General features: G+C 27.9%; 4 protein-coding genes across 8 annotated transcripts; 3 read left to right on the top strand and 1 right to left on the bottom strand.

Annotated features, from left to right (window-relative positions):
- The first annotated feature begins 208 nt into the window (after window positions 1-208).
- Window positions 209-2,052, top strand: LOC124499414 (programmed cell death protein 10-A). 2 transcript variants are annotated; one of them, XM_047063318.2, is made up of 5 exons: window positions 209-650; window positions 728-1,079; window positions 1,147-1,273; window positions 1,368-1,538; window positions 1,621-2,052. In XM_047063318.2, exons 2-5 carry the CDS (start codon window positions 749-751, stop codon window positions 1,736-1,738), a joined length of 747 nt encoding a protein of 248 aa, XP_046919274.1. In that variant the 5' UTR covers window positions 209-650; window positions 728-748; the 3' UTR covers window positions 1,739-2,052. The 2 variants fall into 2 exon arrangements, with proteins under 2 accessions (XP_046919274.1, XP_046919273.1); XM_047063317.2 differs by having other exon boundaries at window positions 209-665.
- A 124-nt stretch (window positions 2,053-2,176) lies between these two features.
- On the top strand, window positions 2,177-8,241 carry LOC124498928 (inositol polyphosphate 5-phosphatase OCRL). Its single transcript, XM_075731537.1, has 13 exons — window positions 2,177-2,617; window positions 2,685-2,908; window positions 3,039-3,315; window positions 3,415-3,636; window positions 3,704-3,917; window positions 4,008-4,040; window positions 4,118-4,453; window positions 4,559-4,651; window positions 5,079-5,752; window positions 5,826-6,004; window positions 6,076-7,339; window positions 7,418-7,532; window positions 7,603-8,241. The coding sequence occupies exons 4-13, from the start codon at window positions 3,478-3,480 to the stop codon at window positions 7,959-7,961; spliced, it is 3,426 nt and encodes a 1,141-aa protein (XP_075587652.1). The 5' UTR covers window positions 2,177-2,617; window positions 2,685-2,908; window positions 3,039-3,315; window positions 3,415-3,477; the 3' UTR covers window positions 7,962-8,241.
- Window positions 8,230-9,679, bottom strand: Gos28 (golgi SNAP receptor complex member Gos28). The gene is made up of 5 exons (XM_047063316.2): window positions 9,512-9,679; window positions 9,169-9,419; window positions 8,889-9,088; window positions 8,617-8,801; window positions 8,230-8,549 (listed from the first exon to the last, which is right to left on the bottom strand). The coding sequence occupies exons 1-5, from the start codon at window positions 9,564-9,566 to the stop codon at window positions 8,428-8,430; spliced, it is 813 nt and encodes a 270-aa protein (XP_046919272.2). The 5' UTR covers window positions 9,567-9,679; the 3' UTR covers window positions 8,230-8,427.
- Window positions 9,680-9,861: 182 nt separating this feature from the next.
- Window positions 9,862-15,629, top strand: LOC124493744 (uncharacterized). 4 transcript variants are annotated; one of them, XM_075731534.1, is made up of 5 exons: window positions 9,877-10,027; window positions 10,068-10,597; window positions 10,995-12,005; window positions 12,068-12,489; window positions 12,675-15,629. In XM_075731534.1, the coding sequence occupies exons 3-5, from the start codon at window positions 11,069-11,071 to the stop codon at window positions 14,976-14,978; spliced, it is 3,663 nt and encodes a 1,220-aa protein (XP_075587649.1). In that variant the 5' UTR covers window positions 9,877-10,027; window positions 10,068-10,597; window positions 10,995-11,068; the 3' UTR covers window positions 14,979-15,629. The 4 variants fall into 4 exon arrangements, with proteins under 4 accessions (XP_075587648.1, XP_075587649.1, XP_075587650.1 ...); XM_075731536.1 differs by having other exon boundaries at window positions 9,916-10,027; window positions 10,068-10,601; XM_075731533.1 differs by having other exon boundaries at window positions 9,862-10,597.
- Window positions 15,630-16,016: the final 387 nt, after the last annotated feature.

The following is a 16,016-nucleotide window of genomic DNA, read 5'->3' as shown; positions in this document are numbered from 1 at the left end:
GAAAAAAAAACTTGTTGTTTTATATTGCGATGGATGATGTCATCATTTTCTCATGGTCGATCATCGCCCTTTTTTTCTATGTAAATTCAAGTTTTTTTTGTTTGTTTGTTTGTTTAAAATTGGAATTTTGATCATTTTTTTTGATTTTAATTTTTAAAATAATCACAAGATGTCGCCATTGTTGAGTTTATTTTTGACAAAAAAAACACCAAAAGAATCGTTTGTGTATAAATAGTATCAAATGATCAAGGTTCGATCCGATCAAATATTGAAAACATAAACAAAAGTGACCAAAACAACAAAATCGCCAAAAAAAAAAAACAATCCAAATGAATTTAAACGAATTCATATTATTATTATTAAACATTGTTTATAATCAATTTGCCCTTGTCGTAATCGTTTCATTGGGTTTCTTTTTCGTCATTATTCTTTATACATTTTTCTATTATTCGCTTTGATTTCGAAACAAAACCAAATCAAATATTTCGAAACATCACAAAAAAAATCGTGCAATATAATCATGAATCTGTATTAATCAAGTGCCATAAAATTTATAATTTAATCAACAATACATATCGTAGATTGCTGCTCTTATCGATTATTATACCATAGTGATTATCATCACACCACATTCATAACAATAATATATTGTAATTGGATTATTAGTAAATTTACATTTCAAATTTTTTTTTTTTAATTAATTATCTTGTATTTTATTTTTTTTTAGTTTCTGAATCTGAAAACAAAAATGAATTCCAAAATTTCTGGTCCATCATCATCATCATTTTCGATGAATACAGAAAATGGTAGCCGTAATGGTAATGGTGAAGTTTTTCGTTATACATCTGTAACTGCTGCACTTGTTTGGCCAATTGTAATACGTCCATTATTGCATAAGATACAAAAATATGATCAAAATGCAGCCATCATATTATTACATGCATTAGCAAAAGCAGAACATCGTGAACCAGGTTTTCTTTTACAATTCTGTCAAAAAATACTGGCCATACATAATTATGATTCAATTAATATGATTCAATCATTGTTACGATTACAAGCAAGCATTCCTGAAGCTGATGGTATGTGATTGATATTGATTGATTGTTTTTTTTCAAAAATTTTTGCTTTTATTTTTGTTATACGTAGAACAACGTTGTCGACGACCAGAAGAAACATTTCAAGAATTGAATCGTCGTACAATTACATTGAAACGGATTCTAGCACGAATACCTGATGTTATCTATAATCGACAATTATTTTTAGAAACAATCAGGTACGTTTTTTGTTGTTATTGTTGTTTAATTGAATTTTTTCTCTTGAAATTCATCAATCATCCTTATATATTGATTTATTTGATGAAAAATTAGAAAAATTGCTAGTGCAATTAAAAAATTGCTTGATTGTATCCATCAAAATAATCTAAATGGTTATCTTGCCAATGAACAAGATCGACGATCAGTGGATAATCGTCGTCGAGAATTTATACGTGATTCAAAAAATTTTAGCCAATCATTAAAAGATTTTATTAAAAATAATGAGTAAGTTTTTGTTTTGTTTTTGTTTTTCATATTTTTAAATTCAATTTCATTCCATTTCGTTTCATCATCATTATATATATAGCGAAAAGCTTGTAATGCAATGTGCAGCACAATTAATCTATGCAATAAATGCCATACAGAAAACGATTAAAATTTGTTGTGATTTTAATGAATCATCATCAACAAATGTTAAACGTTGATTGATACAACAATGAATGGATTGATTGGATGGCCCATATGTAATAACCATAGCCTGATTATATTACCCGGTACAAAATATTTTTGTCTATCCATTTTCCTGTGTGTGTGTGTGCAAAATCCTACAAAAAAAATTATTTTTATTTTGACCAAAAAATCAATGTATGAATGACCATAATCATGATTCTCATTTTTTTTTTTTTTTTGTTTTTCTGTTTTTGTTTATTCTTTAAAAAAAATTTCCTGTTAATTTGTTACATTTAATAATCATTTGAAATTTCAACTCAATATATACAAATAAAACAAAATTTCGAAATTTTTTTTTCATTTATCATCATTGCCATTCGATAGATGGCAATAGATTGACAATCGTTGTTGTTGTTTGTTTGTTGTTGTTGTTGTTGTTGTCAGTAAATGAATGTAAGATATTTTGTGGTTATTTCCATCATCATCATCGTCATCCAAATCCAAACACTTGAGGTTAATCATCAATAAGAATTTTTTTTCTTATCGTCTTCGTATGAATCGAATATATTTTATTTAGTGCGATGAATTTTTTTTTTTTTGGTTTATCTGGTGATAATGATTGATCGCGTGTGTGTGTGTGTGTGTATGTATTTGATATCCAGAAAACAACAACAACAACAAATCAGTAGATTTTAAATATTTTGTATGTAAAATCAAATTTTGATGATGATTCAATCAATCAATCAATCGATTGATTGATAATAACAACAACGAAAATAGAAGAAAAAAAAATTTGTAAAATAGTGACGCCCTAAATTTTTATATATTACAGCTAAATAAAAACAGAAACAAAAATAAACTTCATTCAATCGACGATATGTGAATATGTTTTTTATAATTTATGACCAAAATAGGTTTGTTTCAGCAAAAAAAAAAACAACAAACAAATTTGAATAAATTCTAAACGTTTTTTATTCACAGGATTTTGTGGCCGTTTTTTTTTGTCATTTAAAATATAAAAGAAAAACATCATTTTTGCCGTATTGTATTCATCATCATCATTCGATTGATTGATTGATTGATTGACATCGACATAAATACATACATGAACAGGAAAAAAAACATACAAGAATCAAACATTCATCACAAACATCATTGGCAAATTGTAAACATTTTCATATATAATCGAAAATTCCCGGTATTGAGTACAAAGAAAAAAAAACCTGTAATTTCGATTGCAATCTAAATGATTGATTGATTGATTGATCGATTGATTCGTTGTTGTGAATCGACATGCAAAAAATTCATTGAATTTTTATTTTTATTTTTGGCCAGTGAAAAAAATGAAATTTGTATACAAAATCATAAAATGTCGGTGTGGTTTTTGATCACCAATAACAACAACAACAAAAACAACGATAACATGGCAGCAATAATCATTATACTCATCTAGAATAACAAAAATTTCTCTCTCTGTCTCTATTGGATAAAAAAAAAATATCAAAACCAAGATCTTTCGGGAAAAAACTGAAACGAAAAACCTATTACATTTCCGGTGATTTATTTATTTTTTTTTTCAATTTTCATATTCATCGATTGATTGTTGTACAAGGTATGTTTTGGTTGGTTGCTTTATTTATAAATTTTCTTTCTCTCTCTCCCACTCTCTCTCTCTCTCTCTGTTCATTACTTGTGTTTGTTTGGAATTTAGAAGAAGAAGAAGAAAAAATTTCGATCATCAATTCAATGATTAATCAATAAAACAATAACAAGAATGAATTCAAGATTTTTTCTACAAACCATTAAAGATGATGATGATGATGATGATAATAATAAGAAAAAAACACTGAATAATGGTGAAACAACAAAAACAAATCATCAGACTGATAATAAAATGGCCACTACATTGAAATCAAATCATAAATGTTTGGCTGTAAGTTTTTCTTTCTTTCTTTTTTTTTCTTTGTACAAAAACTAAAACACGACCATTTTTTTCCCAGAAATTAAATGTAACAATTATACTTGGTGATGACGATGATGATGATGATAATAATAAAATACAATCATCACGTTTAATAGGCCTTATACAAGCTGATTATGGTTCATATGGTTTATTCATATGGAACAATAATAATAATAATCAAAATGACCAAAATGAAAATATTCCAATCGAAACAATCATTCCAATTGATCAAAGATTTCATTATCAACTTGGTATATAGAATGTTTTTTTAAAAATGTTTTGATGATTTATTTATTCATTTTTATCCTTTTTTTGTTACACTCACACACACACACACACAGTGACACTTGATCCAATTCTATTACAAATATCCGGTATGTTTCTGTTTATGTTTTTAATTTGAATTTTAATTGAATCTCATTTTTTGTTTTTTTTTAATTAAAACAACAAGAAAACGGTACTGATCTTGCTCTTTTTATAACCTATGATGAATGCTCACCACTAACAACAACAACAACAACGACAACAAAAACAATCAACAAATCAATGACATTGAACTTGGAGACTGAAAATGATAAAACAATATCGGTTAAAGATTCAATACTTTTAGAATATGATCCTTTAATGATTGTTGATGATAAGATTGAATCCAATAATGATGATGATGATGATGATGAAAAAATCATTAATAAACAATCATCATCATCATCATCATCATATCGTTTTATATTATCATATAATGAAATGACTGAAAAATTTATTTCACAATTACAACATATTGTTTCGGGTATGTTTTTGTTTTGTTTTGTCAATTGAATTGAAATGAATTTTTTCAAATTTTTTTTTTCATTTTCCCGCTACCTGACTCACATACTTATGGGGGAAAAAAAAGTATCACATCGTACATTTACCGATTCAATCGATTTTATATGGATCAAACAATATATTCAACAAATTCCATTACAATCCAATGACCAGTTTTATTGTAAGTTGTCGGTTTTACTTTTTTTTTGTCAATCTATTGATTTTCATTATCTTATGATTGACATGAATGTCATTCACGTACACACACACACACACACACACACACACACACACACACACAAATCATATAATGAATGCGCACTTGTAATAAATATTAATTATAATAATTATATATGACATATATGAAAAAGTGACATTTAAAACAACAACAACAACAACAACAGGTGTTCTTATCATATTAATGGGGATGGGTGTTTTATGTTTATATGTTTTGACAGATCAAAACAAACACAAAAAAAAATGATGATGATGGCCATAAACAACAGCTACAACAACAACAACACTATTAATCATTTGTTGGACATTTTTTTTTCTAATCGTTTTTTATTTTTCTCCCTCCCTCCCTCTCTCTCTTTTGGTTGAATTAGTATCATCAAATGGTGGTAATAATGATAATTTACGATCAATTTCAAATCCATCACCATCATCATCATCATCTGAAAATAAATTAAAAAATTCAAATTTTTCAAATAAATTAATCAATCTGTTTGACGATATGAATCAACAGCAGCAACAATATGAAAATCATCAAATGAAATCAATTATAAATAATAATAATTATATTGAACCAGAATCACCGGAACATTTTGGTGATTATGATACGGATAATTTTCTTAATAGTGATTTTAATCGTGAATTGCAAATACAAACCGCAACAGAAGAACGTAGAAATGAATATGTACGTTATGTTAATTATACACTGTTTATTGGTACATGGAATGTAAATGGCCAGATAATGTTGAATACCGATGTGATGCGTACACATTTTTTATCGATAGACGCTAATGCACCAGATTTTTATGCAATCGGTTTTCAAGAATTAGATCTAAGTAAAGAAGCATTTCTTTTTAATGATAATAAAAAAGAAGATTATTGGTTACAGATTTGTGAACAATCATTACATCCGGAGAGGCAATATTTTTTGTTGAAAAAAATCCGCCTCATCGGTATGATGTTGATTATATTTGCTGCAAGAGAATTTCGGCAATTTATTAAAAATGTTGCAGCCGAAACTGTTGGCACTGGGATTCTTGGAAAAATGGTAAGTTTGGTTCGTTTTGTCAGGTATTTTCTTTGTGACATTTTTGTTTTCTCATTGCAAAATATATTTACAGGGAAATAAAGGCGGTGTCGCTATTCGTTTTGAGCTACATGATACAAGTATTTGTTTTGTCAATTGTCATCTAGCCGCGCATGTTGAACAATTTGAACGGCGTAATCAGGATTTTCGTGAAATTAATTCACGTTTACAATTTATGAATCTTAAAACACCAAAACGGATTTATGATCATGAGTAAGTTTCTAGTAGTTTGTTTTTTTTCTAAAAAAAAAGAAAATGAAAATTTTATTTGAATTTAAATCTAGTCAAATTTATTGGTTTGGTGATTTAAACTATCGTATAATGACATCAGATACTGATTATGTGAAAAAATTATTAAATCTTCAAGAATTTGATAAATTATTAGCTATTGATCAATTACGTAATCAAATGCTTGAGAAAAATTGTTTTCAAGGTTTCAATGAATCCATTATACGTCATATGCCATCATATAAATATAATACTGGTACAAATGAATGGGATTCATCGGAAAAACGGCGGCCACCTGCATGGTGTGATCGTATATTGTGGCGTGGTGAAAATATCCATCAAACGGTATATAGATCACATCCTGAATTGAAAGATAGTGATCATAAACCAGTATCAGCATTATTTGAATCACAAGTATTATTAATTGACCATCAACTTAAACGTAAAGTATATGAAGATGTGATGAAAAAATTGGATAAAGTTGAAAATGAATTATTACCACAAGTTTCCATTGATACAACGGAAATTAATTTCGGTACCGTGTCATTTAAAGATAATTCATGTCGTATGTTAACATTGACAAATACTGGACAAAGTCGTATCCGTTATCGTTTTATAAATAAACCAAATGATAAAAATTTCTGTAAACAATGGTTACGTGTAACACCAGCTACTGGTATGATTAAAGTGAAAGAAGAAATTATCATTGTATTTGAATTGAATTTCGATGATATATCAATGGCATATCGTTTTAATTATGGCTTAGAAACATTGGCCGATACATTAGTATTAAGTTTGATTGGTGGAAAAGATATTTTCATCACAATTTCTGGTGATTATCGTCTCAGTTGTTTTGGCTGTTCATTGCAAACATTGGTTCAATTGGAACAACCAATAGCAACGATGACATTGAAAGAATTTCAACAAAAATTTGGTGATCATCATGTTTCAAAATTACCTAATTATAAAGAACGATTAATTGATATTATAACTGAATCAATGTCAACAATGAATGTCAATGATAATAATAATGATGATGGTCTTCCATTGCCGAAAGAATTATTCATTCTCATTGATCATCTTTATCGTAATGGTTATGTTAATGTTAATATATTTCAAAGTTCTGGTATGGAAAATGAATTTTTCATCATACGTGATTCATTGGATTCAAGTGATCCGAATAGAATAGCAAATGTATCTGAACATTCATTAGCTGAAGCATTATTATTATTTCTTGAAACATTACCTGAATCAATTATACCGTTCATTTTTTATGATCGTGTACAACGTGCAAATAAAAACCATAGTGAATGTAAACAGGTTAGCAATAAAGTGATTGATGATTCTTTATAAAATCAATAAAAAAAAATTTTTTTTCGTTCGTTTTTTGTTTTCTAGATTTATAATGAATTATCCGAAATTCATCGTTCAGCATTCCATTATTTGATGATGTTTTTGCAGGAAATGTGTAATAATTCTGGCATTGATAAACCATTGAATAAACTTTATATCTGTAAGTTTTTTTTTGTTCCAAAAAACAATTTTTTCTCACGTTTTTTGTTTTGTTCTCAAAAAAAATGAAGCAAAATTATTTGGACCAATATTAATACGCAGGCCACCGGAATCATTTTATACATTCAATAATAATAATTCAGATAATAATCAATTATTAATCGATATTCATCAATCTGGTCATCAACAACAACAACAACAACTACTACTACAGCAACCATATGGAACAATAAAATCATCATCATCATCTTCGTCATCATCATCATCATTATCATCAACAACAATAGCAACAGCACATCAACAGATGTCTTGTTTTAGTGGTCAACCAATGAATAGTGGCAGCATCGGCAATAATGAAAAATACAAAATCGATACACTAACACCAGAACAATTTTTTATTAATTATTTTCTTAATTTAAATACTTGGTAAATACCTTGATCGTCACGACACACACACATCAACAACTTATTTTATTTGCCTTTAGCGCCTTTTCAAATTATATTCACCGGTCACACATTTATCATCATCAGAACATTTATTTTTTTTCTAATTTTTTAAATTTTGTTGTTATTGTTGTTGTTGTTTTTATGATTATTGTAAAATTGTAAATCTCTACAAATCTTTATCTGTAATAATAATGAAATGGATGGATTAATTGATTTATTTGATAAAAAAAAGTGGTATAAGTAAATAGAAGAAAGTTATAAAATTTTTTATTTCATTTTAAAATGATAAAATATATAAATATAATTGTTGTTCAAGATGCAGCAAACAAGAAAAAAAAATAACGGCAAGTTTTTTTTTGTTAAAAATTTTAAAACTGTGAATAATTATTTAACGACGATTGTGAATCATCAATTGATTGATTGATTGATTGATTCAAGTTTTTTTTTCTTCAGAATATCCAAAGTAATAACAGAAAAATACAAATGGCAATTACTACGGCCAAAATGATTGAATCTTTACGTTTTTTAATACCAATTCGATGTATCACATTATTGATCATTGGAAATTTGTCTAGTAGATGAAAATAGATGAAATTTTTTTTCCCTCTCTGTTTATTTTGAAAATTCATTCAACTTACTTGCCAAAGTTGTCAACTGTGTTTGAATGGCTTTCATCGTTGAACGTTGATTACGTAACGTATCTCTAGTACGAATGGCTATATTAATCTGATCATCGATCATAATCTCTGAATTACGGATATGATCATGTTCTTTATGAAGAAAATCTGTTTTACGATTCAATTGGCCATGATAATCATCATTACTATGTTATTAAAGGGAGAGAGAGAAAAAAAAAATATTTTCAATATTTTTTTTTGTTCAATTTTCAATGACCAAAAACAAAACTTACTTGTAATCATTTTTTGTTTGATTTTGTTTCAGAAACAAAAGATCACGATTCAATTGTTCACCAATGTTTGTACGTAATTTATAAAATTCTTTACGATAATCATTCAATATATCTTGATGTCTTTGCAATGTATATAGAATGGAATTATTATTGGGCAATTGTTGTATACATTGATCCATTTGACTGTTTACATTTTGTAGCTATTTTGTATGTTTCGGGAAAAGAAGATAAAAAAAAATTTGAAAAATAATTTCCATTTCATCATCAATAATAAACATACCGTATTAATTAATGAATCAATTTCAAATGTTAAATGATCAAATGTTTCTTTTGAACTAATCAATGGTTCTTCATCATCATCCTGTTGTTGTTGTAGTTGTTGTTTATTTTGATGAAATCTCACACCAGCTACTTTTGTTGATGATGATGATGGATAATATTTACGGTCATTACGTAATGACATTAATTTTGATAATGAAACCAATTTTGTATCAATATCAGTTTCATATTGTCTTGCTAAACGTCGTAATTCTTTTCGAATGAATTTTTTAGAAAACAAAAATGAATGAAAAATATTTAAAAAATCTCAACAACAAACAAACAAACCAACCAAACAAACGAACCTTCCCATTGTTTAACAGGACCATTATTATTAGTATTATTATCGATCGTCATCATCGCTTTTCACATTACAAAATATTCAATTTTCAAAAAAACTAAAAATGAAAAATATTTTTTTCAGGAAAAAAAATAAAAAAAAAACTGACGTAATCAAATAATTAAATGGATGCGAGAAAAAAAAATGATAAACAAAAACATTGTATTCTATGGCCATCTATCGGTATTTGTTTCAAAATCATCATCATTTTGTATATCAAATGTAATGAAAAAAAAATGGAATATGCGCAACTTGGTCATTTTATAACTCTTATGATGATGATGATGATGATGATTATGGTTGGTTTGTATTGTTGTTGTCGATGATGATGATGATGATGGTGGTGGTGGTGGTGGTGTTGGTGTTGGTTTATAAAGATCGAAGGTTGTTGGACAAACAACCAGAGATAGAAAGAAAGAGAGGAGCAAATCATCACACTCGTTATAAATAATCGCTATGATTATTAAAAAAAAAAAAATTCGTAATGATTCCAAGAATCCGATTATCCGAAAAGATCCAAGATTATCGTTATTATTTTTAAAATAGTGTAAAATTCCAGATTCTCATCATTTAATGATCATCATAATCTACTTATTATAAAATTCCTTTTCTAGACAATCACCAATTCTCACCATTTTTTTGCACCGATTCTGGATTTATTCCCAAAATTCATCACAAATCAAATTCTTTTCATTGTTATTGTGATTTAAAAATTTTGAAATTTTTTTTTCTTCTTCACTTGTCTTTTTTGTGTGTGTTTATTTTGAATCATCACTTGTCAATCATCAATCAATCATTGATTGTTTATGTTCAATTTAGCTTATCATCATCGCCATCAATTATTATCAGAAAAGAAAATCAATAAGAAATGAAAAGAAAAACATTATTCCATGATTTAATAACAAAAAAAATATTTATTGATTGATTGATTAAGTGTTTTTTTGTGTGTGTGTGTCGATATCAGTATACTAATCAGCAATAATATCAATGATGATGATGAATTTTTCATTGTTTCTGAATCATTTTTGTGTTCAATTATCAACTACACAAGGTAGGTGTGTGTGTGTGTGTCGAACCCGGTAGTTTTCGATTAATTGATGATAAATCAGCAAAAATTAATTTAAAAAAAAACAAATATGAAATGAGACAATGACGTTTGTTAAAAAAAAGTTCATAAAAAAATAAGAGCAGGTGATCCACTTTTATCATCAATTAATCTTTTATTTCTGGATTTAAAAAAAAAGTGATGATGATGATAATCTAATCCTCGATTAAATCGTACAAACACACACAGAGAAAGAGAGTGAGAGATTATTATATTTTAAAATTTGCGTTGTATTCATTTGACAACAACCACCAATAAAATACTCTAGTTGTCAAGATTTAATTTGCTTCAATTTTTTTTCTAATTTCAATTTCCATTTTTTCCATTTTTTTTGTTCAAATAGACTGCTTTCAATAATAATGAAAAAAAAATTGAAAAATTTCCATATAAATTCAATGCAATAGTGACGAAAAAAAAATGCTACAATTTCCTGTCATAATCATCGATCATCATCATGATTACGATAATAATGATAATGATGATGATGGCGATGCAAATAAACGTGATAAACAAACAAATTTTCATATCGATTCCGATGTTGAAGAAGCAACTGAATATCTAAAAGATCAGCGTATCAAAATGATTCATAATTATAATGTTGAAGACGATCAAGATGATGATGATGATAATGGTGTTCCTTCATCATCATCATCATTATCAGCAGCAATAAATAAACAAATCGATAATAATGATTCGTTCAAATTAGAACAAAAAGTAATGAATGTTCATTCAATCGGATTACGTCATCAGCACCATTGTTGTCGACAAAATTCAACACCAAATCTTTTGAATACAATAAAGAATTCAAATTCGATGATTCGACCAAATAATAGTGATAATAATCTAGTCGATATGATAATAGATGGGGATTTATTGAATTCATCATCATCATCATCATCATCACCATCATCAACGTCATCATTTGGCAATGTTGATTTAAATATGATGATGAAATCTCATACTGGTAATGGTGATGCTATTGTACCGGTTTCAATCATTGATAATGTTGTCAATGTTGATTATGAAATGAAATGTCCACCATCCACAGCGGACAATGTTCTAGTGGTTAATAATACCGATGCCGATGCTATTGCTGCTGCAGCTGATGATGATGATGATGATGATGAAAATGTTCATGCATCAGATTCCAATGATGTAATAACAGCAGTGAACAAATTACAGCAAATAAAATCTTTTGATAGTCAATCATTATCATCATCATCAGCATGTGGTGGAAGATTTTCAAGGCAACAATCATCAGGAATTTCGAAAAAGAAACATAATAACGATTGTGATGATCTGAAAACAAATAGAAGATCATCTTTTGATTTAATAAATTCAACAAATATTCCTGGTATGTTTGTTTTGATTGTTGATTTTTATTTGACATTTTTTTATATCAAATTTCATTTAAAGATGTTGTTTCATTATCTGAGAATAACGACAACAACGAAAATTCTAATGATCAAATGATTAAATCTGAGACTCAAATATCACTGGCCACTACTACGACATCGGCAACAACAACAACAACAACGACCACCACAACAACAACAACACAGACAATAATATCAAAACAGTTACCGTCAACATCAACAACAACAACCATGAATCGTAAACGAAGATCAAATAATTTCCTTTCAAATATAATATCCGCTTCCTATCGACAAAAATCAATAGAATTTAATCGTTTATTTCAAAAAGATATTGGTAATAATAATGAATTATTGATTGGTGATTTTTATTGTGCATTGAATGCAATACAAGGACGAATTTATATATCAAAAGATCATTTTGCATTCCATTATAATATTATGGGAATGTTTGCTAAAAGTTTGGTAAGTTTGTAACATTTAAAAAAAAAATTTATCTTACATATGTCTTTATATAATTGATATAATACACGACAAATGTAACAAACAAAATTCATTGATCAATATTTTGATTATTGATTGATTATCAATGAAATTTATTTTTTCTTTTTTGTTTTTGAAATTTTCTCATTTAAAAAAACCTGATATAGATATGGAATTGTTCAAATATAGTGGCTATAAATAAAGCAAACACTGCATTAGTTATACCGAATGCAATACAATTGATTGTAAAACAGCCACAATCATCGACTAATAATGGTATAATGGAAAATAAAGATGATAAAGATGCATCGATTTCATTATCATCAACATCAACATTTGCTATCAACAATAATAATAATAATAATGTTGATCAACAACCACAACAACAACAAAATCAAAGATATTTATTCACATCATTCACACAACGTGATAAAACATTTGCATTAATGGAAACAGTTTGGAAACGTTCGAATCAATGTCGTTCATTATCGAATCAGGAAATATCCGATCTAGTACATCGATTCTATGGTGAAGATCTTGGTTTCATGAACGATAAAGAAGAAAGAGAATTTTTTGCTGAAAAAATTTGTTGTTCAACAAAAAATTTGATGGCAAATCATACAAATAATAATAATGATAATGTTGTTGGTATTGATGCTGCCAGTAGTAGTTGCGATAATAATAATGGTGATGACAATAATAATGATGATTCAATCAATCATCAGATGGCCATTAATGATCATGTAAAAATATTGAATGAATCGAATGATCAACAAGATCGAATTATGATAAATAGCAAAAATGATGATTCAACAAAATCAGCTGATGATGCTTTACAGCAACAGCAACAACAACAACAAAAACAAAAACAACAAGTGTCAATTGCTCATGTTTCTTCCAATGAATCAATTATCGATCCTGATATTGATGATTTTAAATCAATAATTCCAATCAATTCATCCACACCAATTCTGTCCGGTGCCCGATCAATGACCATTTCATCATCTGAATCATCTTATGTTTCAAATGAAATGATTGAACAAAAGAAACAACAATCGGATACTAATGTACCAGATGATGAAATTGTTGATCGTGTTGATGATCAAATGATTCCTGCACCAACAACAACAACAACAACAAAACCGACAATTCCATCATCATCACAATCATCAAATGAAATGAAATCATTGAATCGTTTCTTTCAGGCTGCTTCATTATCAATGGTTGAAGGTTCATGTCGTTGTTCACGTCATCAAGGAACATTGATTATTGAAAAGATTCTTCCATTTCCAGTGGATTATTTATTTGAATTAATATTTATTGATCAAAATTTCATGCGTTATTTGCATAAAACACGACAAACCACCGGTATGAAAATATCAGCATGGATGCCATTTGAAGAGAAAAATCGGCCACAAACACAATTACCGGATGGTGATTATGATATACGTCGTAGTGGATATCGTACCATGAAATATACGATTAAATTGACCGGTATGCCATTGATAAAATCGGCAACCGTGTTGGAAAGTCAATACATTTTACAAAGTGATCTAAATCGTGCTTATTGTCTATTTACAGAGATTCGAAATCAAGATATACCATATTCAGATTCATTTCTAGTTAGTGCAACATGGTGTCTAAATTCATGTTTACCGGCTGATCAACAACAACAACAACAATCAACAACGACAACAGCTATACGATTACCGACGCATACAAAATTACGTATCTATCAAAATATCCATTACATTAAACAAAGTTTTTCATTATCATTGATGAAATCATCAATTGAAAAAAATTCCGTACAAGGATTTCAAGATCTTATTGGTGATATTTTGAAATTATTACGTACAAATCGTTTTGATTATGCAGCACAATCCATGCTTTTTAATGAATCAACAACAACAACAACAACAACAACAACTGCTAAACAACAACAGCAGCAACAACAACAACAACAACCGAAACAATCAATAAATGTATCAAAATCAACAATGACTACTACAACATCATCATCATCGTCATCGACAAAATCTAAAAATGAAAAATATCATAAAATCAATGATGAAGATGATGATTTAATGATTGATACAAATCAAAATAGTGATGAATCAATTGAAGCATTTATGCAAGAATCATTTGATGTTACTAGGAACCGTAATCATGAAAATGGTGGTAATGGTGATGATGATGATGCAGAAGAGACAGGATTATCATTATTATCAATGAATTTAATTGAAATGATTGTAACTATTATACAATTTTTAATTGATTTTCTTTCGCAAACATTATCATCATTATCGGATACAATTGTATTGAAAATTGTATTTTTTTTATTACTAATCATAATTTGTTTCAATATAACAATATTGAAACAATTTTATGATTTTGAAACCCGTATAACCGATATGATTGATTTGATTGAACAATCAATACAACAGCAACAACAACAACAGCAGCAGCAATAGCAACAAAATTCTTCCATTTTTTTTCTCTCAAAACAATAATCGATAATCAATCAATTTATATAGGACATCTACAAAAAAAAGAATTTGGTGTCACTGTGATATGTTTGCATGTGTTTATTTGTGGTGTTTTTTTTAGACCTTTTAACCTTTGGCCTCTCTCTTTCACTTTTACTTTCTCAATCAATTTTTTTTGATAAAAAAAAACACAATCAACACTGCTAAAAATAGATTTAATGTTAATTTTAGGATATTTTTATTATTCTATATTCATATTTGATAGAATTTATTGTTACAAACATAACAACAACAACAAGAAAAAGAGATTAGTTTTTAAAACAAAACAGAAAAAAATTGAATACTTTCTTTTGTGAAAAACCTGGCTATCACCACCATGATTCAATTCAATCATCTCTATTGGACATGTGATTTGTTTTCTTTTTCATTCATTTTTTCAATTGGTATGTGAGCATGTAAAATTTGTAATTTTGATTGATTTTATTTCTATTTCGCTATCATTCTGTCTGTTTAATTAATTAATTAATTATATCTTTTTTTTAAATTCTTTCCATAAATGTTTGATTTTTTTTAATTATTATCAAAATATATTATTCGAATTTGTTGGATTAAAATAAAAAAAAATATTTTTAAAAATTAGTATATTGATCGCCATCTATCGGTCTATTTATTAGTTACTTGTCGATTATAATGCGCCATCTATTGATTAAATTAAAAAGTTTTTGGAAAAAAATTTTAAGAGGAATGTTTTTTAGTGGAAAAAATTTTCCATTTTTAAATAAGTATGTTTACACTCTGCAAGTGCTTGCATTGTATAAACAAAAATTGACGCAGCAAAGGAGCGTGCGCGCGCCAATCATGGGACAGGCGTGAAGCGCCTCTACCGGGCTAGTCAGATTTATAAACATCACGAATAATGGTAGTAGTACGTATATATTGTATGTGTGTGTGTGTGTGTGTGTGTTGTACAGAGTATGAGTTAGAAAAAAAGTAAAGAATGAAAATGAAAATAAGATGAAAGAA

This window comes from Dermatophagoides farinae, chromosome 5 (assembly GCF_024713945.1).
Source record: "Dermatophagoides farinae isolate YC_2012a chromosome 5, ASM2471394v1, whole genome shotgun sequence".
Lineage (NCBI taxonomy): Eukaryota > Metazoa > Arthropoda > Arachnida > Sarcoptiformes > Pyroglyphidae > Dermatophagoides > Dermatophagoides farinae.
Note: the sequence above shows the minus strand (reverse complement) of the source record. Positions and strands in the feature narration are given on the sequence as shown.